Source organism: Lagopus leucura, unplaced genomic scaffold (genome assembly GCF_019238085.1).
Source record: "Lagopus leucura isolate 7727_CA_CO unplaced genomic scaffold, USGS_WTPT01 Super-Scaffold_100008, whole genome shotgun sequence".
NCBI classification, from domain to species: Eukaryota; Metazoa; Chordata; class Aves; order Galliformes; family Phasianidae; genus Lagopus; species Lagopus leucura.
The window spans coordinates 11,146,925-11,170,895 of NW_024962265.1; the positions used below are offsets into that span (position 1 = coordinate 11,146,925).

Below are 23,971 nucleotides of genomic sequence, written 5' to 3' on the forward strand. Positions count from 1 at the left end.
GTAGCTTCTAGCAACTTCGTTTTTGGGATTAACCTGACACAGTAAACATGAATACACACAATTAGAAAGGCAGAGTCAATACTTATCTATAAGAAAGCAATAATGACAGAAATTTGAACACCTCATCAGTGATAAGTAGCAGCTTTTAACAGATTAGCCAAACACATTTTTATGCTGGCTTGTTATGAGCACTTAATTTAATAGTAAGACTTAATTTCTTTAATTAAAGATCTTTATTTCTCTCAAGTCTTTCATGTCACTGAACGTATGTTACTCTATGCTTCCAAAGAAAAAGAAAAAAAAGGAGGGAATCTACACTGAAATGTCTGTTACTTTCATTCTAATTAGTAGAGTTTGGAAAGTGAAGCTCTAGTATTGTTATGTGCCAAATGTTTTAAAAATCAACAGAGCCGTAGAACAAGGAATCTGGTAATATTTTATCACAAAGCAGAAATAATAAACATTAGATGACAAATATCTGCCGATTCACATACTTGGTAAAGTATTTTTAACAGCTATGTGTAAAGGAATGATTAATAGATGACAGAATCTAACATTTCTTTGAAAGAAAACCTAATTAATACTGATGAGTAAAAGCCAGTGGTGTTATGAAAGTATGTAGACGTTGAGAAAGTTAATCATTGCAAAGGTGCTATAGAAGTTGCTGTTCAGTCTGGTTTTATTTAACAGATATTAAGAATCTGAAGAAAAAAAAGAAAAAAAAAAAAGAGTAAACTGCATTTTTTCCTTGAAAATTATGACAAACTAGGGAGCATTACATGGCAATAAAGAGCATGAAGGGAATTAGGAGGGTTAGTAGCACACCAAAAGATGACATTTTGTTTTGAAAAATGAAACCTAATCCACCTCAAGAGGAAAACAATTCAGAACACCAATCTTCAGAGAGAAGTGGAGTGTGAAATCCAGTATGTTGAGCAAGCCTGAGTAATAATAGACACCAAAATAGATATTTCAGCAATGAGTGCTGGACAGTAGCAAAAAAATAAAAAACCTGAAGCAAAACATACTCAGGCCTGTGAGGATAATTTCCCTCTCTCAAGAGAATTTCTTCTAAGAACACAGACTCATGCTCAAAATAAGTTGATCGACATGTTGGTTTAACAAGTTCTGCTACATTAACTGTGCTATGATTATTTTATATACAACGTCATGAAAGATGAGATGTAATGTACTGAGCTCAATCCTCGAAATATATGTGTATATTTATACTTTCTTGCCCTTTTTCAGGCTGAACACAGAGATGCGGGTAGTTATAGTAGCCCAGTTGACACAAAATATGTGGTCCAAATGCAGTAACTTATTCCTGAGTCTCAGCCTTCTGTTGATGGGAGTGAACATTGGTTGGATTTTCTTCATTTGTTTGTTTCTTTAGCTATGCAGTAAAGAGAAACAGAGCATGGTTTGTTCATGGCAAAACAATGACTCAGTCTAGAGGAACTGATTGGAAGCACCATGGAGTGATGAAGCTTAATGGGCCGAGACAGAACAAATGAAAATTTAACTTTACCATTAAACATTTCTGTACATAATGAATAAGGAATATGTTTCACTGCTAGTTTGTTATCCTCGGAAATAGTATCAATAAATAGAAAGCAGAGGTCCATTTGTTTGAATGATTCAAAATAAAAAGTGAAAAAGTGTGGTGTATGAGACAAAGCTTCACTACCTCAGGTGTGACTGAGTCATAGCTTAACAGAAACAGGAGAACGGTTGTAGGATGACTATCTGTGGTTTCACAAATCTGTAGAGAAAGGAAGTGCATTTGTGTGACCAAGTATACACCTATAATATAGGTAATGGTGTCTGTGCTAGTCATCACATCTCCTTTAATGGTCACAGAAGATAAATAGGCCTTTCTAGGATATAATTCATGTCATTTCAGTGTAGATGTTTCGAATAAGTCAGCTGTACCCTACAAGTACATATTCTGCTTGACTGACTGTAAGAGAAACTGGAGATAGCTGGTTCACACATATCTCCTACAAAGAATGAATAAAAACTGACTGTATGATTTAGATGTGTGAGATAATCTGAATATAAAACAGAATTCTAGCTCTTTGAGAATCCTGCTATGATTCTAAAATATTTAATATGTGACACTGTTGAAGCAAGGCATACCTTTTCATTACTCATATATCCAATTTTTATTTTTTTCCCTTTAATGTGTAGTGACAGATGGATAGTACCATCCCTTCTCATGATTACCGTATGCATCCTGTGTTTAGCATCCCATTTATAAGATTAATACCCAAGTAATATTCCTGCTTGTGAAAGAGGGAGGATGTTTTGCATAAGGTTGTGTGTTGCTTTGTAATGTGTTCTGTCTTTGAAATGAATATGGCCTGACTGCGTAGTTTACTGTCACAAATTCATTTTTGTTAAGTGACTCAATTTTTCTCCCATCCAGTCATCGTTGCTACATTGGAGGCACAAAACAGATCAACATTGGCTTAGTTATATTCTTACTACAGACAAAAAGCATTTTATACAGCAAAGAATGTTCTCCCTTATGCATATAATATGCATACTACAGCATTTAAAAAGCTTTTTTCCCTCAAGCTTATGAAATCAACAGCCAGCATATGCAGGGAAAGAAGAGACTTCATATTTCAAAAGGATAGAGGGAATGACTGTACTCAAGTGTGATGATGTCCCAAAAAGAGAGTATCTGAACCATCAGTAAGTGGAGACCTGGCATTGGATACAACAAAGAGCTTGATCCACCATTGAATTTTTAGTGTAGTCCTCTTAAAATTTCTAAGGAAACAGTAGTCATACTTCTGCTTTGTTTTTGTTTGATTGTTTGTTTCAAAACAAAGGGGAAAATGATATATTATGTCTCAGAAAATACTGAGCAGCATTGGTTTGGTGAAGTATTGCTGAGTAAAAAAAAAAAAAAAAAAGAAAAAGAAAGATTAGAAAATTAGAAAATTAGATACAATAAATGTGAGCCTGATAAAGTTCCTACTTCAGACTGCTGCTTTGTAAGCAGGGAATCCAAACAGGCTCTGAGAAACTGAGGCTGGTAGTATGAAACAGAGCCAGAGTTGCATCATCTATATTACTTTATTATTAATTAACTTCTGACATGGGACTCAAATAAGCAAGCAGCCAGTTTCACCTGGACAGGGTACGGGAAACCAAAATGAGGAGGATATTAAATTATGTAGATGTAAATTGTGGGAATGGCCAGGTCTCTTTCTTAGATTTTGTACAAATGGCCACAGAAGTTTATGATTCCTCTAGACTGCTAACAGATACCATTACATCACTTGCAGCATCAGCAGATCCTACAACAGAAATTTCACCCAAAATAACATCCCTGCCTATTTCAGTGAATAAGCTTAGTCCTTCATAACAAGGAAATATCAGATATCATAACAAGGATATCTTGAGTACCCTTTCCTATGCCTGATTCTCAAATTTATCTCTCTGTCACAGAGATAGAAAGTTTTTTTTAATCCAGAATTGTTACAAGATGGCTTTCAATTCATCTGGTCAAGAAAGCTCATGCTCCTCCTCTCTTTTGGAAGTGCTTCACAAGGCAGTAGCATCTCCCAGCTAACGTGAATCTGACGCGGATGGTTCCCTTGGATCCAAGATCTCATAGCTTTGACTCTGCTTCTGCAGTTTTTCATTCAAAATGTCACTCAGTGCCTGGTGCAAACTGGAAACCCTGTACCTCATGGCTTACTCATCCACAAATCCAGACTTTCTAGCTAACAGTCTAAGGGTTTGAATAGATTAAATTATCGACATGATGGTGTAGGTTTTTGATTTGGGTCTTTACTGATGTTTTCTATTATCTTATTAGCTCTTCTCTTTTAGATTCTTGAGATGTTGGTGATCATTTTCCCTCCAGTTTCTCCCTAAAGCAACCTGGGCTTGGTTTCATTGCTTTGTATGAGTGCTATATTTGAATTAAGAGCAGTCTGTTCGTACTTTGTTCATGAAGGTATATTTGTTTCTGTGGTCTCTCACCAGAGATATTTGGACATGCAAAGTCTAATAACTCTCCTGCTTCCCACCCCATTGTCTCCTCTCCAGACTTTTATTCCAACTGTACATTTGCTCTTGATCCCTACTCTCTTGGGTTTTTTTGAAAGTATTCTGTTGTTGAGAGGAAGTTAATTCCATTTGATGATGTCTGCAATTTTAGTCCTGCTGTGTTCTTAAATGGCACATACCTCTGTCTGAGTTTAAGGGAAGTTTGGTTCCTCAGAGGGAAAGTGCATGGCAACATACAGTTGAACAACTGAACCATTTGAAGGGAACCTATAGGAGCCTAGAGGTGAACCATGGGCACTTCTGACACCTACAAGTCAGTGATGTAAATTTCCGTCCAACATGCTGCTAAAACATTGTTTTTCAATTTTCTCTTTCTGACTCATCAGCCCATTTTGCCTGTTTCAAAATTATTTTCTTTCATGTGACATCATAAATTCACCAATTTCCTCAGCATGAGCTCTCTCTAAAAGTATCCTTCTCATGCTGGGTTTTTAGTTCTTTCGTTTTTTTGCTTATTTTTATTGTTGCTTTTTGCTAGTGATGATAAAAATCCCTTGCATGAGTCATGCGACATTTTTCACTTCATTGGCTTTGTTATGAGGTGTAGTATTGCCTTTCTTTCCTGTTAGCATTAATATATTTGTCCCTTCCTATCTTTCCTGCACATAAATTGGTATTTTGTGCAAAGTAATTTAATAACACCATTTTGAGACAGTCCTCTTTCCTATGTTAATTCCAGGAATAAAATCTTTGAAAAATCTTTAGAAAACATTGTCACCATGCAAGAAATACTGCATTCATATTAACATAACTTAACATGGAAACTCTGCTTCATGTTCACAAGGCACATTTCACCCTGCAGAGCATTGTATTTTTATCTCTGAGAACATGTACTCTCCTAGTAACCTTCAAATTATTTACTTTTTGTCCTACACATTACAACTGTTTTATACTTGGGATTATCTTGAAATATTTTTAAGTACCTTGTAATTGATATTCAGTTTGCTTTAATAAATGTTTTACATGGTATAGCAGGTAAACTAAGAAGTCAGGTATATATATAGCTTAGTTTACTAAGAGAAATGGTTTCCTCTCAGAAGCACAGGGAATAACCAATTTGAACAGAGGGAGCAACGAAAGGAGATCAGCTGCCTTAAAATTTGCACTAATGAGACTTCCATGTTTTTTCTTGTATAGCTCTGATTAGCAGTGAAACAGTGTGCAATTGCTTCCATATTTCTGAATAAATGGGAAAGAAGCCACAGATCTCCTTAATGAATATGGATTCCTGAAAAAATAGACATCAATAACAGTTAGTAGCTATTAGACTGTATTAATGGAAATAGTATTAATTGCATTGCGTTTCAAAGTGGTGATGTTATGGTTTTGCTGCTTCTTTCTTATTAATGTTCGTGCACTGTGTGGTACATTTGTGGATAATTTTGCAAAGCATTAGATAAATCTTTTTAATATATATTGCAGAGGAGGTTTTTAATGACTATTAGCAGGCATTTTGTTTCAAAAGTACTTTTATTATCAGTGGTACTGTTTTCTAATATAAGCTTATATGGTCTGAACTAAATTTGAACAGTACTTCCATTAAAACTTATGGGGATGCTTTCCTAGGGATATGTGTGCCTAACTCTTGTTGATATTAAGTGGAGTTAGTTTGCACACTGAGTGGAGAAATAGGTCCCTTCAGAAAGTCTTGTAGCAAAAAGAAATTCAAGTTATGGACACAGACTCCCATCATGGCATTCCATAAGGACCTACACAATCAGGTACCATTACTAGGTCCATACAGAGACTTGCCATGCAACTGCTCCCTGTGCTGGGGAGCACAGAGACATTTGTGTCTGGTAGCTGCATTGCATGTCATTATTAGAACAGAAGAGCTCTATTGGCCACACTGCAGACTGTTTTCAGTCTTACTGATATTAGGTGAACAAATTAATACCAAATAGTAACTGCTTGAGAAAAACAAAAAGCAATTTTTGGCTTGACAACATTGGAATTTGGCCAGGCCAGAAGAGTTTCTCCTCTGTTTTTCCCAGTAATATTATCAGAAAGCTGTCCATTTTGTATGTATCTTGATAAAAAATTACATTTTTTGTAATCAGATAACTCCTAAGCATAGTACATGGGAGAATCAACTGCCATACTAGGGCATGAAGAAACTCATTCTCTCCTAATTGCCCATAGTCTAGGCTCTGAGTGATCTCTCCCTTCCTCACAGCAAATCTGAAAGATCTCAGTCTAGGGAGGGAAAGTTACATAGCTGAACTCTTAATACTACCATAAACCTATGCTTGTGTACTAAGGCATGTCTAAAATTTAGTTTAAATGTGTTGAAGAATGTTTCTGTTGATTCAGTATAATGTAAAAGTCCTATTAAAAGACATTTGTTGGGTTTCCAAATCTGCTGTCAAAGTACCTTGTGTAGACATTGTGACATGGTGATTTGTAATATAGTGCAATATTTAATAGTAATAAAGTAAGCTAATACACTGTGGAAAAAAGAAAAAAGTGAGTACATCATCTATTGTGCTACAGACATGAGACACAGCACTGGGAAGATGGGAAGGTGTGACTTTCAGGCACCACCCAAACCATTTACAGAAGCTACAAAACTCTCTTGTCTTCTACAGTTTGCCTGTTATTGAGTTAAAATGCAGAAACTAAATTAGTCTTCTATATGAAATATTTTTCCCTGTGCAATTTTTAAGCAATTTTATTTTACTTTCCTAAAAAGGAAGAAAGACTTTAACATGGCTACACTTACCCTCTATGAGTAATGCTCATCTTCTTTATTTTTTTGTAAACCAAGAGCATACATTTATTAAATACAACACTGCCCTTCTCAGAAAGCCTTAGGGTGACTCATAATTCAAACCCAATCAAAAACAACACCAGGGATGCATCAACCTTTGCTGTGTCACCTTCAGATTACAATATAAAAACAACATGGAAGCCAAAGTTGTCAGGCACAAACCCTGAAAGTTGACTCCCAAGTGTGTCAAAACATATTTCTAAAAGAAATAAATTACTTTCCAAAGCCAGATTTGTCATAACTTGGCGCAGTATTTCAGTGTATAAGAAATGTACTGTGCAGTTTTTCCTGTTTGATCATTGGGAATAATTTTGAGTTCTATTTATTTTGTACTTTTTATTAACATGAGCTAAAAAAGAACACAAGCTTTCAGTGTAAGCATTTTTAGCTTATGTTCCAGTTTCATGCAAATTATATTTAGCGGGCATCATAGGATATGTGTTTGTTTTTGTTTTTTTTTTTTTATGTAAGCAACCTATTGCATTTTGTTTGTTCTAGGTGAATTGAGAATTTCTGTAGATCCAGACATAATTAGAAAAAGATGCTCTGTGCAAGAAAAGTAATATCCCAGATTTTAAACTTTAGAATGAGAAAATATTTTAAAATTACCTTAAAATTATTTTATCAATTAGTTTTCATTTCCATTAGTTGTTTCATTTCCCATTTCCCCATTAGTGTGCTAATATTTTAAAAGGAAAAATGATGATGATGATGAAAATAACAGTAATAATAATAATATAGTTTTTCTTAAAGATAAAAATAATACATTATGTAACACTTCCGTGTTTAGTTAATATCATAGGGAAGGTTCACTATGGGAAATATCTCAGTAACACATGAATATTTTAATACTTTTAATAAATATGTTTGTCACTGTATCATCTTTTTATTTATGAAATTATTTCTGTATTTAAAACAACTTGTTCTCAATAAAAATAATGTTACTAGGGATCTGGGGCCTCTCCATCCCAGCATAAACACTACAGTATCTCTGAAGTAACTGAGAGGATGCCTTAGTCCGTTCCTTAGGGGAAGAATGAATGATCATCTGGATAATTTTTAAGTTCTTCCACAGTACTTCTCAGAGAGAAAGAGAAATTGTTATTACACCATATTAAATATGTATTATAAACAATTTTTTACATATATATGGAATTTCTAAAAAAATCTATTTAAGTAGAAGGAATAAGGACACACTTTTTGACTTCAGCCTGCCAGCTCTCAAGCTTCATTGAGATTACATACACAAATAGCAAATTACTCTCACAGTATCACTGAAAAATGATGTGATGTTTGTTTATTATCCAGCATACCCAAGAGACCCAAGGCTTGTGGTGTTGGCTCTAAAATGGGAGCAACTAGGTAACCTCATGCAGCTAACAGGGACTACTTAGCCATCAGTTATAACAATTATTTCCACTAAGGTCAATTTTCATTAAGCAGGAGGTTGTGTCATGCCCATTCACCAAAGGTATGCACAGAACAACTGACTGTATTTTAAGTATCTATATTATCACAAAGTTGGAACTTTTCTCATGCACCATAGCTAAATTAGGAATCTCACCTATGCTAGTGTAGAATGTAACCCAAGTTTGTGTATAAAAGGGTAGTTATAAATATGATCTTGCAGAAAATGTATTACTTCTAACTAAATACACATCGATCTCTTTACACTGACATTACAAGTTCGAGTATAAAATGAAATTATTATGTAAGTGGACTTTTTTAAAGGATTTACATGTAACACTCCCACTCCTTACTCAGAAATACAAGTAAAATTAGTATGGCTTACACTGAATTGAGAAACTGGTTAACTGTTTGATCTTTTAATGTAATTCTAAGTAGAAAATCAGTGAGGGAATATTGTTTTAATGTGCTTCCTCCAGAATAAATTATTTGCTTTCGCTTACGTAACACCATAGAAAATATAAAATCAGTACTGGTAAAGTTGGCAGATGGCAGAGAGATGGGTCGTTGTCTTAAGGCAGATGATGTTACTGTTAAAGACCACTGTGGAATACTTTTAAAATCAAGCAAACAGTAAGTGTAAGTATTTTTATGCAGTCAGCGCACATTAATTCCTGAAATACAGAGCAAATAATGCAGTCAAAACTTGTCAGAGCACTTCTGAATTGTAGAAGACTAGTTGAGCAGAACACTATAGTGAAAAAGTTCAATGCAGCACCATTTCTTAAAAATTACTTTGTTTATGTATTTTTCTCTGTAAGATGCCATTAGTAAACCATTTGTAACAAAATCAATGAGATGCTATTCCAAGTCATTTTTCTCTGCTTTGTAAAATCCTATTCATTTCCCTGTCTTTTTTCCATTTCCCACATTTACTTCAGCATTATTACGTGACTCTTACTTACACTGTTCAAAGGTCAGGTCTCTCTCTCTGCCTTTAACTGTTTTCTGGTGCAGCCAGTAATGACCTGAAATTTGGGATTTCTGAGGATTTTCTATATGATTCTTTATTAGCAAAAGTACTGGCTGATTCAGTCATCCACATGCAGGGTGGTTGTGAAGATGTTTCCTTCATATCCAGATTCTACAGTGTGTGTCATTTCCTGTGCCAACAATTAAGCATGTTATCTCAGAATTCATTTCCTGTGAGTTATCATGGAGGCACTTGTTCATTGAAAGCTTGTAGAAATGGTAAGAAGACATGGCTTGCAAAAAATGCTCTAAAATAAAGCTAAAAGGATACAAACTGGATAGTGAAGAGTGAGGGATTCAGAAAATACATTTTCTAGGTCACATAAACAGCTCTCTAAGGAGTCATGTTCTAGTTGGTTTTTTTTAGCCAGATGTAAGGCACAACCCTGAACTGTGCTTTAAACAAATTTGTGGTTAACATAAACTGTTTGGACTACATGATACTTGAAGGCTCCTCCCACACATTAGGAGACACATTGCCAGTCTCTGTAACCAAGTGGAACAGTGCTCTGGGCAAAAAGTGGAGACCTGCAGCCTAATCCAGGAATTTTCTGATTGGAGCAGGAGCCTCAGATGCGATTTATTTAGATGTTCAGAAGACATTGCTTACTCACAGGGTGGTAAGGCACTGGCAGTGCTACCCAGGAAAGCTGTGGATGAGGGATTCTGTAGGTGCTTAAGGCTGGGTTGGATAGGATCTTGGGCAACCTGAGCTGGTGGAAGGCAACCCTGTCCATGGCAAGTGTCTGAAACTAGGTGATCATTAAGGTCCCTTTTAAGCCCTTCTGCATTCTGTGATTGATCTATGACTGATCTATGTTAGGCATCCATCCACAAAGAAGGTTAATGATATCCTGGGCTGCTTTAAACTGAGTGTTGACAGCATCTTCAGGGGATGATGCTTCCCCTCTGCTCAAATTGGTGAGACCACAACTGGAGTGCTGTGTCCAGTTCTGGGCCTACCAGTACAGGAGAGATGTGGACATACTAGAGAAAGTCCAACAAAGGGTCATGACTGGAGCACCTCTGTGAGAGGAGGCTGAGGGAGCTGGGACTGTTCAGACAAGAGGATGTTCAAGGGAGAATCTGATCAGTGTTCATAAATACTTGAACAGAGGGTGCAAATAGGGCAGAGCCAGTGGTCCCTTCAAACCTCATCTAGTCTCTGATTCTGTAATATTTTTTATTTTTTAAAGTTATATATTTGAATAATTTTAATAATGCAGTTTGTTATTTTTGTGTGTGTGTGTTTTTGTTTGTCTGTTTGTTTGGCTGGTCTGGTTTTTATAGTATGTATATGTAAAAGCTTTGAAGTTGTCTATGAAAGGAAGTCTAGGCAGATCTAGCTCAAATCTTTGGCTTGGTTGGTATTCCATCTCAGCTGGGAAGTAAGTACCAAATCAAAGCCAGATACATTGCCACAAAATAAAAAGTAATTTCTTCAAGAACTTCCAAAATGTCACATTCTGTGTATTGCAGATAAAAGGTTTGAATGCAAGACCTAAGGAATGATGATGCTTCTCTCCCTGAGCAGTAACTCCAGAATCATTTCTCTGTACCTGTTTTGAGTTAGTAAAAACAAAAGGCAGAATTACACAAAAATTGTAGGGATTTCAGAGATTTTTACGAAAAGGGAAAGTATTGTTATATCAGTTTTACACTTTATGATGATAAAATACAAAGATCACATGCATCATTGTAAATCTGAAGTCAGTAATGGAATTCCAAATGGAAATCTGGTGATACATCTCCAAAACTTTCCCATTTGATATCTAAATCTACAAACGTGTTTCAAAATATACACAGATGGCAAATAATAGTAAAAATAAAAAATGGTGGTTTTAAATGCAGTATTATACATAAGAAAGCATCCAATTCACTTTGGATTTCTCTACTACTAAAAAAAAAAAAAAATTATTACTATTTTAAATTAAACCCAATAACTTCAGGAAATAAAAACAATGCCTGGGAAATTCTGCAGGTGGAGGATTAAGTGTAGTCTCTAGGTAATATGAGTCAATTCTATAGTATTCACATGCATTTTTGTTGGGTTTTTTTTTGTTTGTTTGTTTGTTTTTGAGTTCCTATATTGCCTGTAGGGAAACAAAGTACTGTGGCATAACAAGACATATATTTTGCTAACTAAATCAAAATGCATCTATCACAGAGTGCTGGTGTAGAAGTTGCAATTTGGATGCATTTCTGACTTGTTCAAAGTCAGCAAAGGGATGAATGATAAACTCATGATTTGTGTTTGTACACAGATACGCCTGTTTTTGCTCATGGTGTGATAGTTACTTGGACATTCCTTTTTTCAGTTGTCAATAGTAAATTTTTATTGGATGAAGGGGAATTACCCATTGCTATTATCTCCCTTGTAGAATCTTTGTACAGCAGAATATTTGCGCAACTTTCAGAATATTCTTCATGGAAGAAAATATTCAATGGAAGATCAGATTTTTATTTTTTTTGGTGCTTTGTAGTGTGTATTAATATTTTAAAGTTGCATCAACAATTTCTGAATTATTGTGATGTGGTTTAACCTGGTAGGCAGCTCAGTATCACACAGCCAACCATACACTCACTACCCACTCCCAGCAGAATGGGGGAGTGAGTCAGGAAAAAAGTAAAACTCATGGGTTAAGATAAAAGCATTGTTTTTCTCCTGAAGCCAAAACATATAATTGTATCAGCCACTGTGAAGCAAACTCTATCCCAGTTGAAACTAGGACATGAATTCTGAATACTTGGATGTATATTTTTGTTGAAATGACAGTAGGATTGGGATTCGTTTCCTCTGGCCTGTGAAATAGTATTAAAATTCATCCTACGAAGATTGGTTTCAAAATCTTCTAAAAATTTTTACAGAAAAGAAAAACAGTAACCAAGAGTAACTTAGCTTGCTTTCTTATACAGGAAGTTACAATTGTGAAAAAGGGAGGACATACATGATATGTACTCTACTCTTTCTAAATTTGATAATTCTGAAGAGTAGGCCAGCTGCAGGGACCACAAGGTGCTTCACGGTTGTCAGCACCATAATCTTCTCTGTTTAACTTGTCATGTTTATGCACTGTTCCAATTTTCTCAGCATTGAGAGGTTATTTCCATTATGTTAGACATGTCGTCTAAATCCCAACTGTCTGGAATCAATTTAAATTCCTCTGAGAGAGAGAGTACTGTCACAATGAACAAAAAATTACTTAAAGCTTTCTTGCCTTTTCATGTAATACATTCTTTTATTACTTAGCACTTCCCATCTATCTTGTAAAGATCCTTTATCAATATCATTTTTAAATGTTTTGTTCATGAAGTTTTTAAAGAGCTATACAGGACTACATGTGATCAGCACACATATCATATAAAACACATCAATACTGCTGCACTCATTAGAGTTAAGGACACAGCCCTTCTTTATGCTAATTGCTTGTCTCTGAAGCCACAGGGATTCAAAAAATCAGACATTTCTCATTGTTTTGGGTGGTTTTTTGCAAACTTGCTCGTCTTGACCAATTAATTATGCTTTATGCTCTTTAGTGTTCCGTACTGCAGTAGTATCATGTCCATCAATCATAATTTCTGTCTCTCCAATTTTTCTTTGACTCCTACAATCTTATACTAAATCTGAACTTCACATCGTTTCACCATTATAATTTCAATCACTGCAAAGCTTTTACTAAATTTGGCTTTGTACTTCATAAGTCAAATGCTGAAAATTACCTCTTGACTGTGGACATGAAAGCAAAGAGATTTCTCTCTACTAGGTGTGTATAATTGTGGGCAATATCAAATTTTCAGCAGCTCTAAGCCAGGTAAATTACCTGAAAGTTCAATCAGAGAACTCAGCGTGTAGAAATGCATTTTTCTTTGTGGTTTTCTTACTCGTTTAGAGAAATACTTGCACTCTGTACATCTACTAACAACCCCTGCCAAATATTCCACTTTCCTACACTAAATTATATTCCTTCATAGCTAAGAATCAATCATAAGAAAATAATAATCTTGCAATTAGTTTTCTTTTTACCATTATTTTTGTCTTTCAGTCCCCCACTATCTGCACCCTTTCTGTTCTACATGAATCCCAGTAACCACGAAGGAACTGGTCTATCAAATCAGTGTGAAGGAGCTAGAAAGTGTGAAGCAATTATTACTTTTAATCAAGTCTGGATGTGAAGAATCAAAAAAGCATATCTTGCTTATTCCAGTTTCCACCACTGTGCCCAAGCAGTATGATTACCTTTTCATTACATTGCCATCAAGTGTTTATCATTCTGCCGTGTGCTCTGAAAATGAGCCAATTAGTTAACACACCTGGGCTCCTGACACTTCACATTGTCACAGAAGAGATTTCAAAGGCAAGTCAACAAAATTCAGAAGCATGGTGACAGTTTAATCCATATTAAACACAAAATTCTGAAGTTACTACAGTGTAATTTGATAATAACATTTCAGAAAGGCAGTCAGATGAAACTAGCAGAGTCTTTCAGATTATGTAATTTAACTTGTTTGTTCCTTTATGATGAACTTTTTTCTAATGCCCCAAACCTAAGAGAAATCAGGACTGGAAGTCTGAGCTCAGTTCTGAGCTCACTAGCAAACAATTAGGGCCATCTGAAGTACACTGGGCTATCATAAACTTAACAGCAGAGTGAGCGAGATTATCCAGGATTATAACCAAAGCTCTAAATTCTCTCATAGATTTTGTGTCACACCTGCCAACCCAGTACAGATTTCTGAGTAGCATCAGGTGTAACAGGTACCTGATGGTACTAGACCTACACTTCTAGAACTATGATTGTGCATCTAAGTTTCTAATTCACAAGTTGCAACACTGAAAGTTAGGTGTCTGCATATCAGTCTTTAAACACAAGCAAATGGCACAAAACTGCACCAGAGGAAGTCCAGGCTAAGGTCCAGACATTGAGAAAAATTTCTTTACTGTAAGGGTGGTGAGAAAGCGGAACAAGCTTCTTAGAGAGCTGATTGATGCCCTACGCCTATCATAGAGAGGCATTTGTATAACACTCTTAATAATGTGCTTTAACTTTTGGGTACCTGTGAAGAGGTCGGACAGCCAGGCTAGATGATATTTGAAGGTCATTTCCAACTGAAGTTATTGTATTTGATTCTGTTCTACTCTGCTCTAGTCTGAATTTGTGTCCACTATAGCTGATGTGTCTTCAGTAGACTGCACAAAATAACACAATACTACTTGAGTTGCTATGGTGCATTCCAACTTGTCTCCCACCTTTAGGTCCTCTCTCACAATTAGCAATACCACAAGGATACATATTGCAACCCAAAGGACGCTGAGATGGTATCTGGAAAACTCTTCTGTACAATCAGCAAAGCACAGACAGTTTTTTAGTTCACTGTGCTGTTGCCACCTCTGTTCAGTTAGCTGAAAGCTTTCTAAACTTGGTTCTTGGATGTCCAGCCTGAGTAGCATGGTTTATCCCTACTTCTTTTGTGTTTTCTTTCTGTCTCCCATTAGAGTGAAGCACTACATTGCAAGGTTTCCCGTTCCCATGACTGTTTAGTGATGGAGACCAAGAGCGTTTCTCTACAATTATTTTTATTATTTAGTTTAGGGAGTTTTCTGATCACTGTTTCAAGATTAGCTGGTTTTCAAGTTAGGACATGGAAGCCTTGGCAACAATGTACAGAGGTGTGTGGAAATTTGGGAACAGGCACCTGAGGAATTTGGGAGAAAACAGGGACGCAATGAATTGAGCAGAAACTGGTAGTATAGATCTCAACACTAAATTTCTTCTGACTCCTTTGTGTCCATATCTTAATGTGAAACTCTCATGCAAGTAAATGAATGGCTTTAAAATTGAGTTGTTCTTTTTCTCCTTTTTTTTTTTTTTCCTTTCTTTTTTCCCAAGTGCATTTTCAGGAAAAGGCCTTTAGGACTCTAAGTACAAAGACTTTATTTTCCATCTACATTTTAATGGAAAATATTGTGAATATGTTTATCAAAATGACAGGTCATGATGTAAACTGAATTTTCTATAATGTGCTTAGAAACTGTAAAAGCTTAAATAGAAGGAGACTATAAACACATATAGGAATAAAAACAGTGGCATAGTTAGACAAAGTTTCTGTCTGTCAAGAGAACTCTGAAAATGCAGTGCTGCAGTCCTGAAAAGTTAGTTTTGCGGCTTAAATTAGCTTCTGGTAAAGTCAAGCTGAACTGTCAGACTTGTTCATAGCAAGTACGTAGAATCTTTAGGGGAATGGCAAAACTCACAGTCCAATCTAGAAGCTGCCAAGATTTGGTAGAGCTATTTATATTCTAAATTATCTTGCTGATCCAGCATATGTGTCATATACAAATCATTTCACCTTGCTCTGGTCAAGGATAGCTGCTTGCCACAATATGTTTGCTCAAGAAAGGGCATTATTTGCATTGCTAGTTTGTACAGCATTAGAACAGTATGGCAGAAACTGTAATCCTTAGCCTGGCTTGGATGTGTGAAGTTGGAATAGGTTTTGGCAGCAGTCGTTGAAGTATACACCTGAGCAAAACTGGAGACACTTCTGAGGAAATTTCCTTCTGCCAAGCAAAAGGTTCTTTTGCTTGTATGTACAGAAAAATCCTCTTGACCTTTTCAAGATGTCAGGAGAATATACAACCTGCAAGCAAACCTCTGAGATCTCTTTCTCAAGACTTCATGTGTTAGTACCAAAGAATGTAGACTGTAGCTAACTGGGGTAGTGTTTACAAAAAGTGCACCTATTATACACTTCAGTGAGAAAAATAACATTTCATCCAGTGCTAATTGCAGTTGCAAACCACAAAGCAGAAAATGGATTAAGGGATTTGAACTTTTAGTGGAATCTTCTTTAACAAAATGCAAGAGACAGAGGTTTTCCTCTGTTCTGTAAAAATGTCTTTTCCCATTTCAGGTTAAGTTGTCCCAATAAAATCTGTTCTGAATTGTATTGTAGCAACATCTTCTCTGTTCTGAGACATAGCTGCCCTTCAGATAATGTGGTTTTCTATCAACAAGGAAACACATAACATTGTTCTGATAATAGGCACCAGAAAAGTTCTTACAGTCTTATCGCCCAGTGTGATGTTCTGTGTTTACTATAAAATATAATCTGTGGAAAGTAATCAGTTCTTGCTGACCACATAAAAAGATGCTTGTTTCAAATATATACTTCTAATTTCCAGAAATTATTGTAAATTTTTTATCATTTTTTCCTGCCTCTAGTATACTTGATCGTCAAAAATTCTCGCCAAAAGTGTTGCATTTGCCTCTTGTTGTTATAGCTATGACACAGAAATTCTCTGCTTAACTTCCAGATTAATCAGGAGACAATATTTGGTCTGTTGGGGCTTTTTAGTTTCAGAAATTATTTTAAGTCTCTGACCGATAAGCAATTCACAGAGCTGCATGAGACAAGCAAAATAAATAGATTTATGTCCATTAGAATGTAAATTAACTCATTACTATGCCAGCTGCTGACCTTTTCTGATGGCTGCATTCTTGCTAACAAAGACTCTTTGCTATTCATGAAAACAAAAACTTAGTGGTAGCTTAAGATTCTCTGGTGTATTTTAAAGGAAATTCTTATAGATGCTGGTGACCGGTGAGGGTCAGAGCTTAAACAACAAGCACTTTGAATAGCTATCCTTTCTCTAATTATTTGTGATGAACCGAATGTTATCAAGAAATTGTTGCTTGACATAACAAGGTCAGTGAGATTTTATGAACAGCACAAAAAGCGTTCCTTATGTATAAAAAGATGATTATTGATTTAGTATCTGGTCTCACAGTCAATTAAGTTTTCGTATCAGTTCTATAGATCTCAATGAGATGAGATCCAGTTTAATTTCCCAAAGTGCCCCTCTTCTGCCACATCATTTCTGATAAACCTCACTGTCTTACGCTTTGTGCTACTCATTAAAAAATGCAGAAGCTTGAAAGGATGAAATACGGCATTGTGCTCACATTGCCCCCAAATTACCTGGACACCAGCCAGAGAAGATGCTGCCCTGAAGTGTTCTAAAGACTCAGCTGAACTTCCTGTGGGCTATGTTTGCTCTTTTCCTTGCACCTTAATAGAGTGATTTTCTGTGGTCAGGAAACACATTCGTTCCTCAGAGTCACTATTTATGAGTTTAATATGCCAAAGAGAGTGGAAAAGCTGCTGATTTCTGGTGGAGCACTGCTTCTATTAGTGCTACCACACCTGGACTTGTGATCAGTTTCTGTCATCGTGTCTCTTTTAGGCAAAGCTAATTTAAAACATCTGGGCATATGTAAATAGCACTAAAGAAAACAGGTGTAGTTCACAGTTTTATTAATCTGGACCTGCATTTGTTATAAACTGGTGGCTGTGGCCAGCCTTTGTTTCAGCATAGCACAGTGCTATGTCAGTTACGTGTCATGCTGCCAGTACGTAGGCCACTGTAGGGGGAAGCCAGCTGATGTCAAAAGACTGTAGATTTAATCATATATAGCATTGAGTACCCAGTGAAATCTGATGCTTTGTTAATATCTCCCCCTACCCCCGTCCCCAGTGTGGGCTGTGTTGGTTTTTGACTCATTGCATCAACAGCCAAACTCTGATCAAAGACCAAATGGATCCTCCACAGCGTGGCACACTCTGAGGTACATCTGACATCTGGACTAGCTAACTATGTTTGAGGAGCTAGATCTCCCTGTTTTCTTACACCTACTCTTTATTTCAAGGTAAATATTTTTTCTCTTACTGCTTGAGTAAGAGCCTGATGCTTACAGCTATTCAAAAAAGACAAACCTTTGAGGGGAAAAAAAAGTGTAATAATGATTGTTTTTATTAGAATCTGAGCCACTAATTGCCCCTCCCTACACATCACCTGATGCTTTAATTATGACATGATCATTTCAAACACCTACTTGTGTTGACAATTTCCATCTATTTTAAGTTATTGTTTCCTTTTAGGCTTTGTTTATGATAGCGTACAAATTAATTGAATGTACTTGTTCTCCTTGACAGGGTTTGTTTACCTGAATAGGGGAAAATATTTGAATAATTGCATTAGTGTTATGACTTTGAGGTTCATGAGAAACCCATTTTCTCTCCCAGAAGTTCTTTTTGAATATTAGTCTGAAAATATTTTGTCTTAAGAAGCGAGCCCAATTGTAGCTCAAGTTCTGTGCACCTAATCTATGTACCAAGCACAGATCAATAAAATGTAAGCATACAGGAGGAGGGGTCAGGTGTCACAGAAATGACAATAAATGGTTCCTTGCATCCTGCTAAACGTGTACCAGGATCTCAGCTCTTGGAGTAGTCATGTGCTGTCATACCCATTTAAAAATAACAGGTTATTGGAACCTCTGTAATTAAGGCATGCTGTGGGCAACTCTCACCAATCTCAGTAAAAGAAAGGAAAAGCATGGAAAAAAATCTACTGTGACAGTAAATTTATACAGAAACTTTTATAGGGAGGAAAACTTTGGCTGAAGTGTTGTCACCAGGACTTTGATGTCTGTGGAGTAAGTTAATGCTCAGGGAGTGCTCATCAGCCGTCTGTTCATTGACTTCCAAACATCTATATGAGAAAGGTCTGTGTAGTGTGTAGTGCTTGGGACAGCTTGGCTCAGAAAGCCATATGCAGCAAGGCTTTTAGCACACACAACAAAAAAAGAAAAAAAAAAAGAAGGAAAAAAATGTACAAGAAGCCCAGTGAAAGCTAATGGGCAATACTCTCACTGTATCATCAGCGAGACAGGCGATGTGGAGGGAAGATGACGTGCCCTGAATACTGCTTTGGATGAAAAGGTCTTGTTTTTTGACACTGCTAAGTTCCTCTCTGCAGCATTACCACATGCCATCGCTGCAGAAATCAAGGTGTTCACAGGCTTCAGTTTAATTACATGTCTGCCTCAGAGATGAACATCCTTAAAGGTCCTGTGGCTAAGTGACACTTACATTGGTTACTTGTGACTTAACAAGGCCTCAAATTTTCCAGGAATCAATACAAAGTAGTGAGGAAACTTGCTTTGTCTGGTAGAAGAAAATGGAGATGAAAAGTTAGCAAAAGTCATGCACAGGGCAGCAGGCTAAAAACCATAGGCTCGTTTTGTATTGCTGATGTTTGGGCTGATGCCAAATATAGTACTTTTAATGAAATAAAGAAATCAAGGTATGATTATATCTTGCAAATGTTCTAAGCCTTGTCTGATAAGAGTCTTTTGGCAAACCGAACTTTGCTGCAATGAATACTTAATGAATTGGAAGTAAAACATATATGAAATTCATAATCATATTTTATCATAAAAGCATGCTTAAATTTGTATATTAAATTTAGAAAGAAATAAAGACAGTAAATGTGATTTGTTTTTTCCTATAGGAGAGTTTCATTAAAAAAAAAAAAAAGAGAAATACAGCAGCCTAAAACTAGAATTTTCCTTGATCTGAGGGAAGAAATATAATCTATATTTTCCCCCAAAAGCATTAAAATCCAATATCTGTTTTCTGTTACCGGTGTTTCTTAGTACAGTAATACCAGTTCCCTGCTCTGATTTGCAGAGAAGCTCAATTTGAAAGGTGGCAAATATAATTAATAATTGAATGTCAGAAATATTATTTCCACACTGCTTTGCAAGGAAATGTAATCCTGATTTTTAAAAACCATATTACTGCTTCCTCAACTTATTTATTTAAAATGAAGCCATTAACATTTTTATAAAGATGCTGGCCAACAGCTGCTGTATCGTAGTGTAGTTTAAGTAGCCGTTATTTGAAAATAAATCATTGTTTACTGAAAAGTAAATTTGGAGAAGTATGGGAAGTTACATATTTTATCATCACATGGTTACACATTACATCACATTTCACTGCATGATAGTGGGTGTAATTACAGTTTCATTTAAAATGAATAAAGCAATGTGGTATAATTCAGAAAGTGATGCAGCTTATGCAGGAAAGCGATGATGAGAAGGAATGGCTGTCAGACACGTGGGTGAGCAGGAAATGCCCTATGGGAAGAATCAATTGTGTGAAGTACATTTAGGTGGCTCTAAGTTGACTTTTATTATTTCAAATTTTAAAGTATATGTTTCTGCATGTGTTTATATGTGTGTATATACATGTATGTATATATAATGTTCTCAGCTATTCTATTTTTTCTAGAAGGCATCCCGTGAAGTTGGACTATTGAGGTTTGGGAGTTGGAGAGGGAAGTAGAAATTTGGGAATGGATTAAGGAGGTTATAAGAGCTTATCCTGTGTGTGCATGTAGTTAAATGCAAGCTGATGAAAAGGTTGAGTAACATTAGTACTGTGTGAATACCTGAGAAATTGAAAGCTGTACTTTTTGGACAACAATTCTCAGTCTTGTCTCTAAATCAGTAATGGATTGGTGTCTATCTGCCAAGAGCTGCCATCCAGGCAGGGTCCCACTATCTCTTTTGGAGAAAACACGGCAGGAAATGGAACCAAGGAAAAAAGCAGTACTGAGAAGTGAAGCCAAACCAAGTGCAAATCTACTGCTTCTCACTGCCAGCTGTATATCTGGCTGCAGAAGGCCAACATGGTTAAGTATGCAAATCATTAGGATGTATTCTTCAGATAAGCTTCCAAGCCTCATTTTTCAACATATACAGGAATCAGTTCTGTAGTTCTGTAGAATAATATTAAAAGGTGAAAGAAGGGAGCTTACAGACCCCAAAGGAAAGTACTTTTTTTTTATTATTCTTTTCCATGTGAAGTTTCTGTTATGCTTACAGTGTATTCCATATGCATTTATACTCTTGAATTTTTTCATTTGCAGCAGTAGCCATATGTATTGATATATCGGTTATAATTTGGGGCATTTATGGTTCACATCTATTATCCATAATCAGTGTATGTTGAATAAAATGACTGAAGGGCACTTTTGTTTAGATTAGGAAAAAGACATACTGTTCATCTGAGGAGACGTGCTACTTCAGGAAAACTAGAACTGTCATGAAATATATGTAAGATAGAAAGAACGTTCTGGAACTAGAGCTTGTGTCTAGCACCTAGTGTTTGGCAAGTGCCCGACTGTCTCATCTTACATGGGGCCTTGATCTAATATATGCATTGAAATCTGAAGAATTAATTTTAATATCAGTTCCAAGGTATGTTACCTCTAGAGGTTTCAACTTTACGATGTGCATTTGTACTCATATGGATATCCAGTTTTTTTAATTTTTTAAATCTTAATTCTCATTTTTAATTCTTTTAATTCTCATTGGATCTTTTCCCTTCATGGCACTCTAGACCCATTAGTTCTCTTAATATAATTTCATCCTGTGTGAAGAAACATTGCCTTTTCTTTGTTTTGAGTGTAAATGTTATTAATTTTATGTTGCAGTATGTCATTATCTGGTTTATAAATACTTATCAGAAATTTTTACTATCAAGTAAAAATATGATAAGTCCAGCAGCATAAATTTTTAAGTAAGTAGAGACACTGAGTAGACAGGGGAGGAAATAAAACATTTCAATCTGACCTGGAGTAATTTTTGCTGATGATAAGCTATGGGACGTGCAGCAGTATCACTGGGCAGGGAAGGCTACCTCTACAAATATTCCTTAAGCACCAAGTCAGTGTAAGTTGATTTGAGGCATCTTTCTGCAGACGTCCTGCGAGTTTCAAGTTTTATTTTTAGCTTTCAAGGGAAAAATGTTCTTTAACTTTCAGTCTCGTTAGCTGTACAGAACAACAGCAGGTACGAAAAATTTTGAATTTCTGCCATTCAAGATGTCAAGGTTGTTTCTACTACAGGTGTTGGTGACACACAAGCCAGATCTATACAGGATATCTGTTATCTCAGCTTGAATTTGCAGATGGGAAGAAATATATCTACTCTTTAGTAAAGAAGTTTCTATCTAGACATGGCAGTCAGTGAACATAAAAATTTCCAGGATTACTTTTCACAATATACTTTTTATTTAAAAACACTGTCAACTTGTTACAAAACAGCCAGTATTTGTCTGCAAAGCACTCATTACCTAATTATCACAGAATTCCGGGAATGTTAAATGTTATTTATAAACCCAATTACTTTTGTTTTTCATTTGTAGAAAGATACTTCTCCTAGTTTCCTTGTGACTTTAATTGTTTTTCTAAATTCACCTTAGAAAATGAAATAATGAAGTCCATACTACTCTTAATTCATTTTTTGGAATGAAAGACCAGCCTTCTTCTGGGAGGTCTTAGTTTAGATCCTTCAACATTTGTGTTTCTGACCCAACTATTTGTCATGAGCTTTTAATCTTAGGAATCTCACAGGTTTTTTTTTTTACCTGTTGTTAAAATGAGAATGAGGGGTTTTTTTTTGTTTTGTTTTGTTTTTTATGAAGGCTATGTGGAAAACATGCATTTTAGAAAATATGCCCCAATATCCTTTGAAATGCTTGTTTTTATTTAATTCTTGGTGTGTTTAACTTTTTGAATGTTGTGCTGTGTAAGAGATAAATAGTGTTTACAATTAGTATTTCAAATTATCTCCTTTTATGAAAAATGACATATCTGGAGTTTTAAACATTTGTAAGCTACAGTAGAAGTAGTAGCTTCAAGTAGAAGTACAGTAGAAGTAATAATTTCAAGGCTAGGTTGGATGGGGCCCTGGGCAGCCTGGTTCTAGTATTAAATGCAGAGGCTGATGGCCCTGCCTGCAGCGTGGGAGTTGGAGTTTGATGATCCTTGATGTCCCTTCCAACCCAAGCCATTCTGTGGTACAGCAGGTATCAGTCAGTGGATAACAAAGGAAGTAAGTAGTTGTTTAGAAGAGATGGACGTGTGTGACCACTTGCTAATGGCAACAGAAATAGAACGATATCAGAAGACACAAACAACTTCCCCAAGACTTCACTGTCTTGCCTAGATGGATGAAACAATTCTCTAAACAATTGCCTCTAAAACAGTCTCTATTAGATTTATTTCTTTTAATATGATGTTCTGAATTGCTTCTTCTTAAAGGTGTGCTTGCATTTGACACATTACTATCAGGTCATTTGGTGTCTTGTCCAATGTCCACCAAGAAAATTGGAAGTTCTTCTGTTTAATTCTTTTAATTTCCATGCTGTTTGTAAAATATGGCAATGATCTCAATGGCTCCACATGCATATATATATATGTGTTTACATATATACATATATATACATGTATATATATACATGTATTTTTCTTAGAAATTACCCCCTGTGGATTGTAATTTCTTCCTGTGTGTGTACAAAGTTTTTTAATATGTCGATATTGTCAGCAGACACGTGTGAGAATGGGAGCAAAAGCACCACTGAGCCTCTATCCTTTAAGCGCCAGAAAAATCTGCTAATGTTACTTTTTGTTTATTTCAGGTTTCTTTTCTCCATGGAAAACTCCAAAGCCTGTAAGTTCCCTTTCAAAATTATACACATTGAGTTCGTAAGATGACTATCATTCAAAGCAAATTTGTGTAGACTTTCATCTAACCCACCTGTTCCCAGCTCGTGAGACACCTCTCAGCAGTACCCCAACTCTAGGTGAGACACAGCATCAGGGGTGGCCTTGTTAATAAGCTCTGCAGATCTATGCACTTGGACTTTCCCGAGTGCTGTTTGGAGAAAGGAACTTTAGGATGGATGACAGGAACCAAAAAGATAGTGGCTCAAAAATTGGAGTCTGGAGAAGGCAGCAGGAAGCACCATCACTGAGGCCAG

The 23,971-nt window shown here is 36.0% G+C and overlaps 1 protein-coding gene across 3 annotated transcripts in view; it reads left to right on the plus strand.

Moving 5' to 3' along the window:
* The window catches only part of MAGI2 (membrane associated guanylate kinase, WW and PDZ domain containing 2), a 708,774-nt gene that overhangs the window by 594,520 nt on the left and 90,283 nt on the right, over nt 1–23,971 (plus strand). For all 3 annotated transcript variants that reach the window (XM_042872317.1, XM_042872319.1, XM_042872318.1), the window contains exon 11: nt 23,630–23,661. In XM_042872317.1, the coding sequence (XP_042728251.1) occupies nt 23,630–23,661 (32 nt within the window). The remainder of the gene's footprint in view (nt 1–23,629; nt 23,662–23,971) is intronic.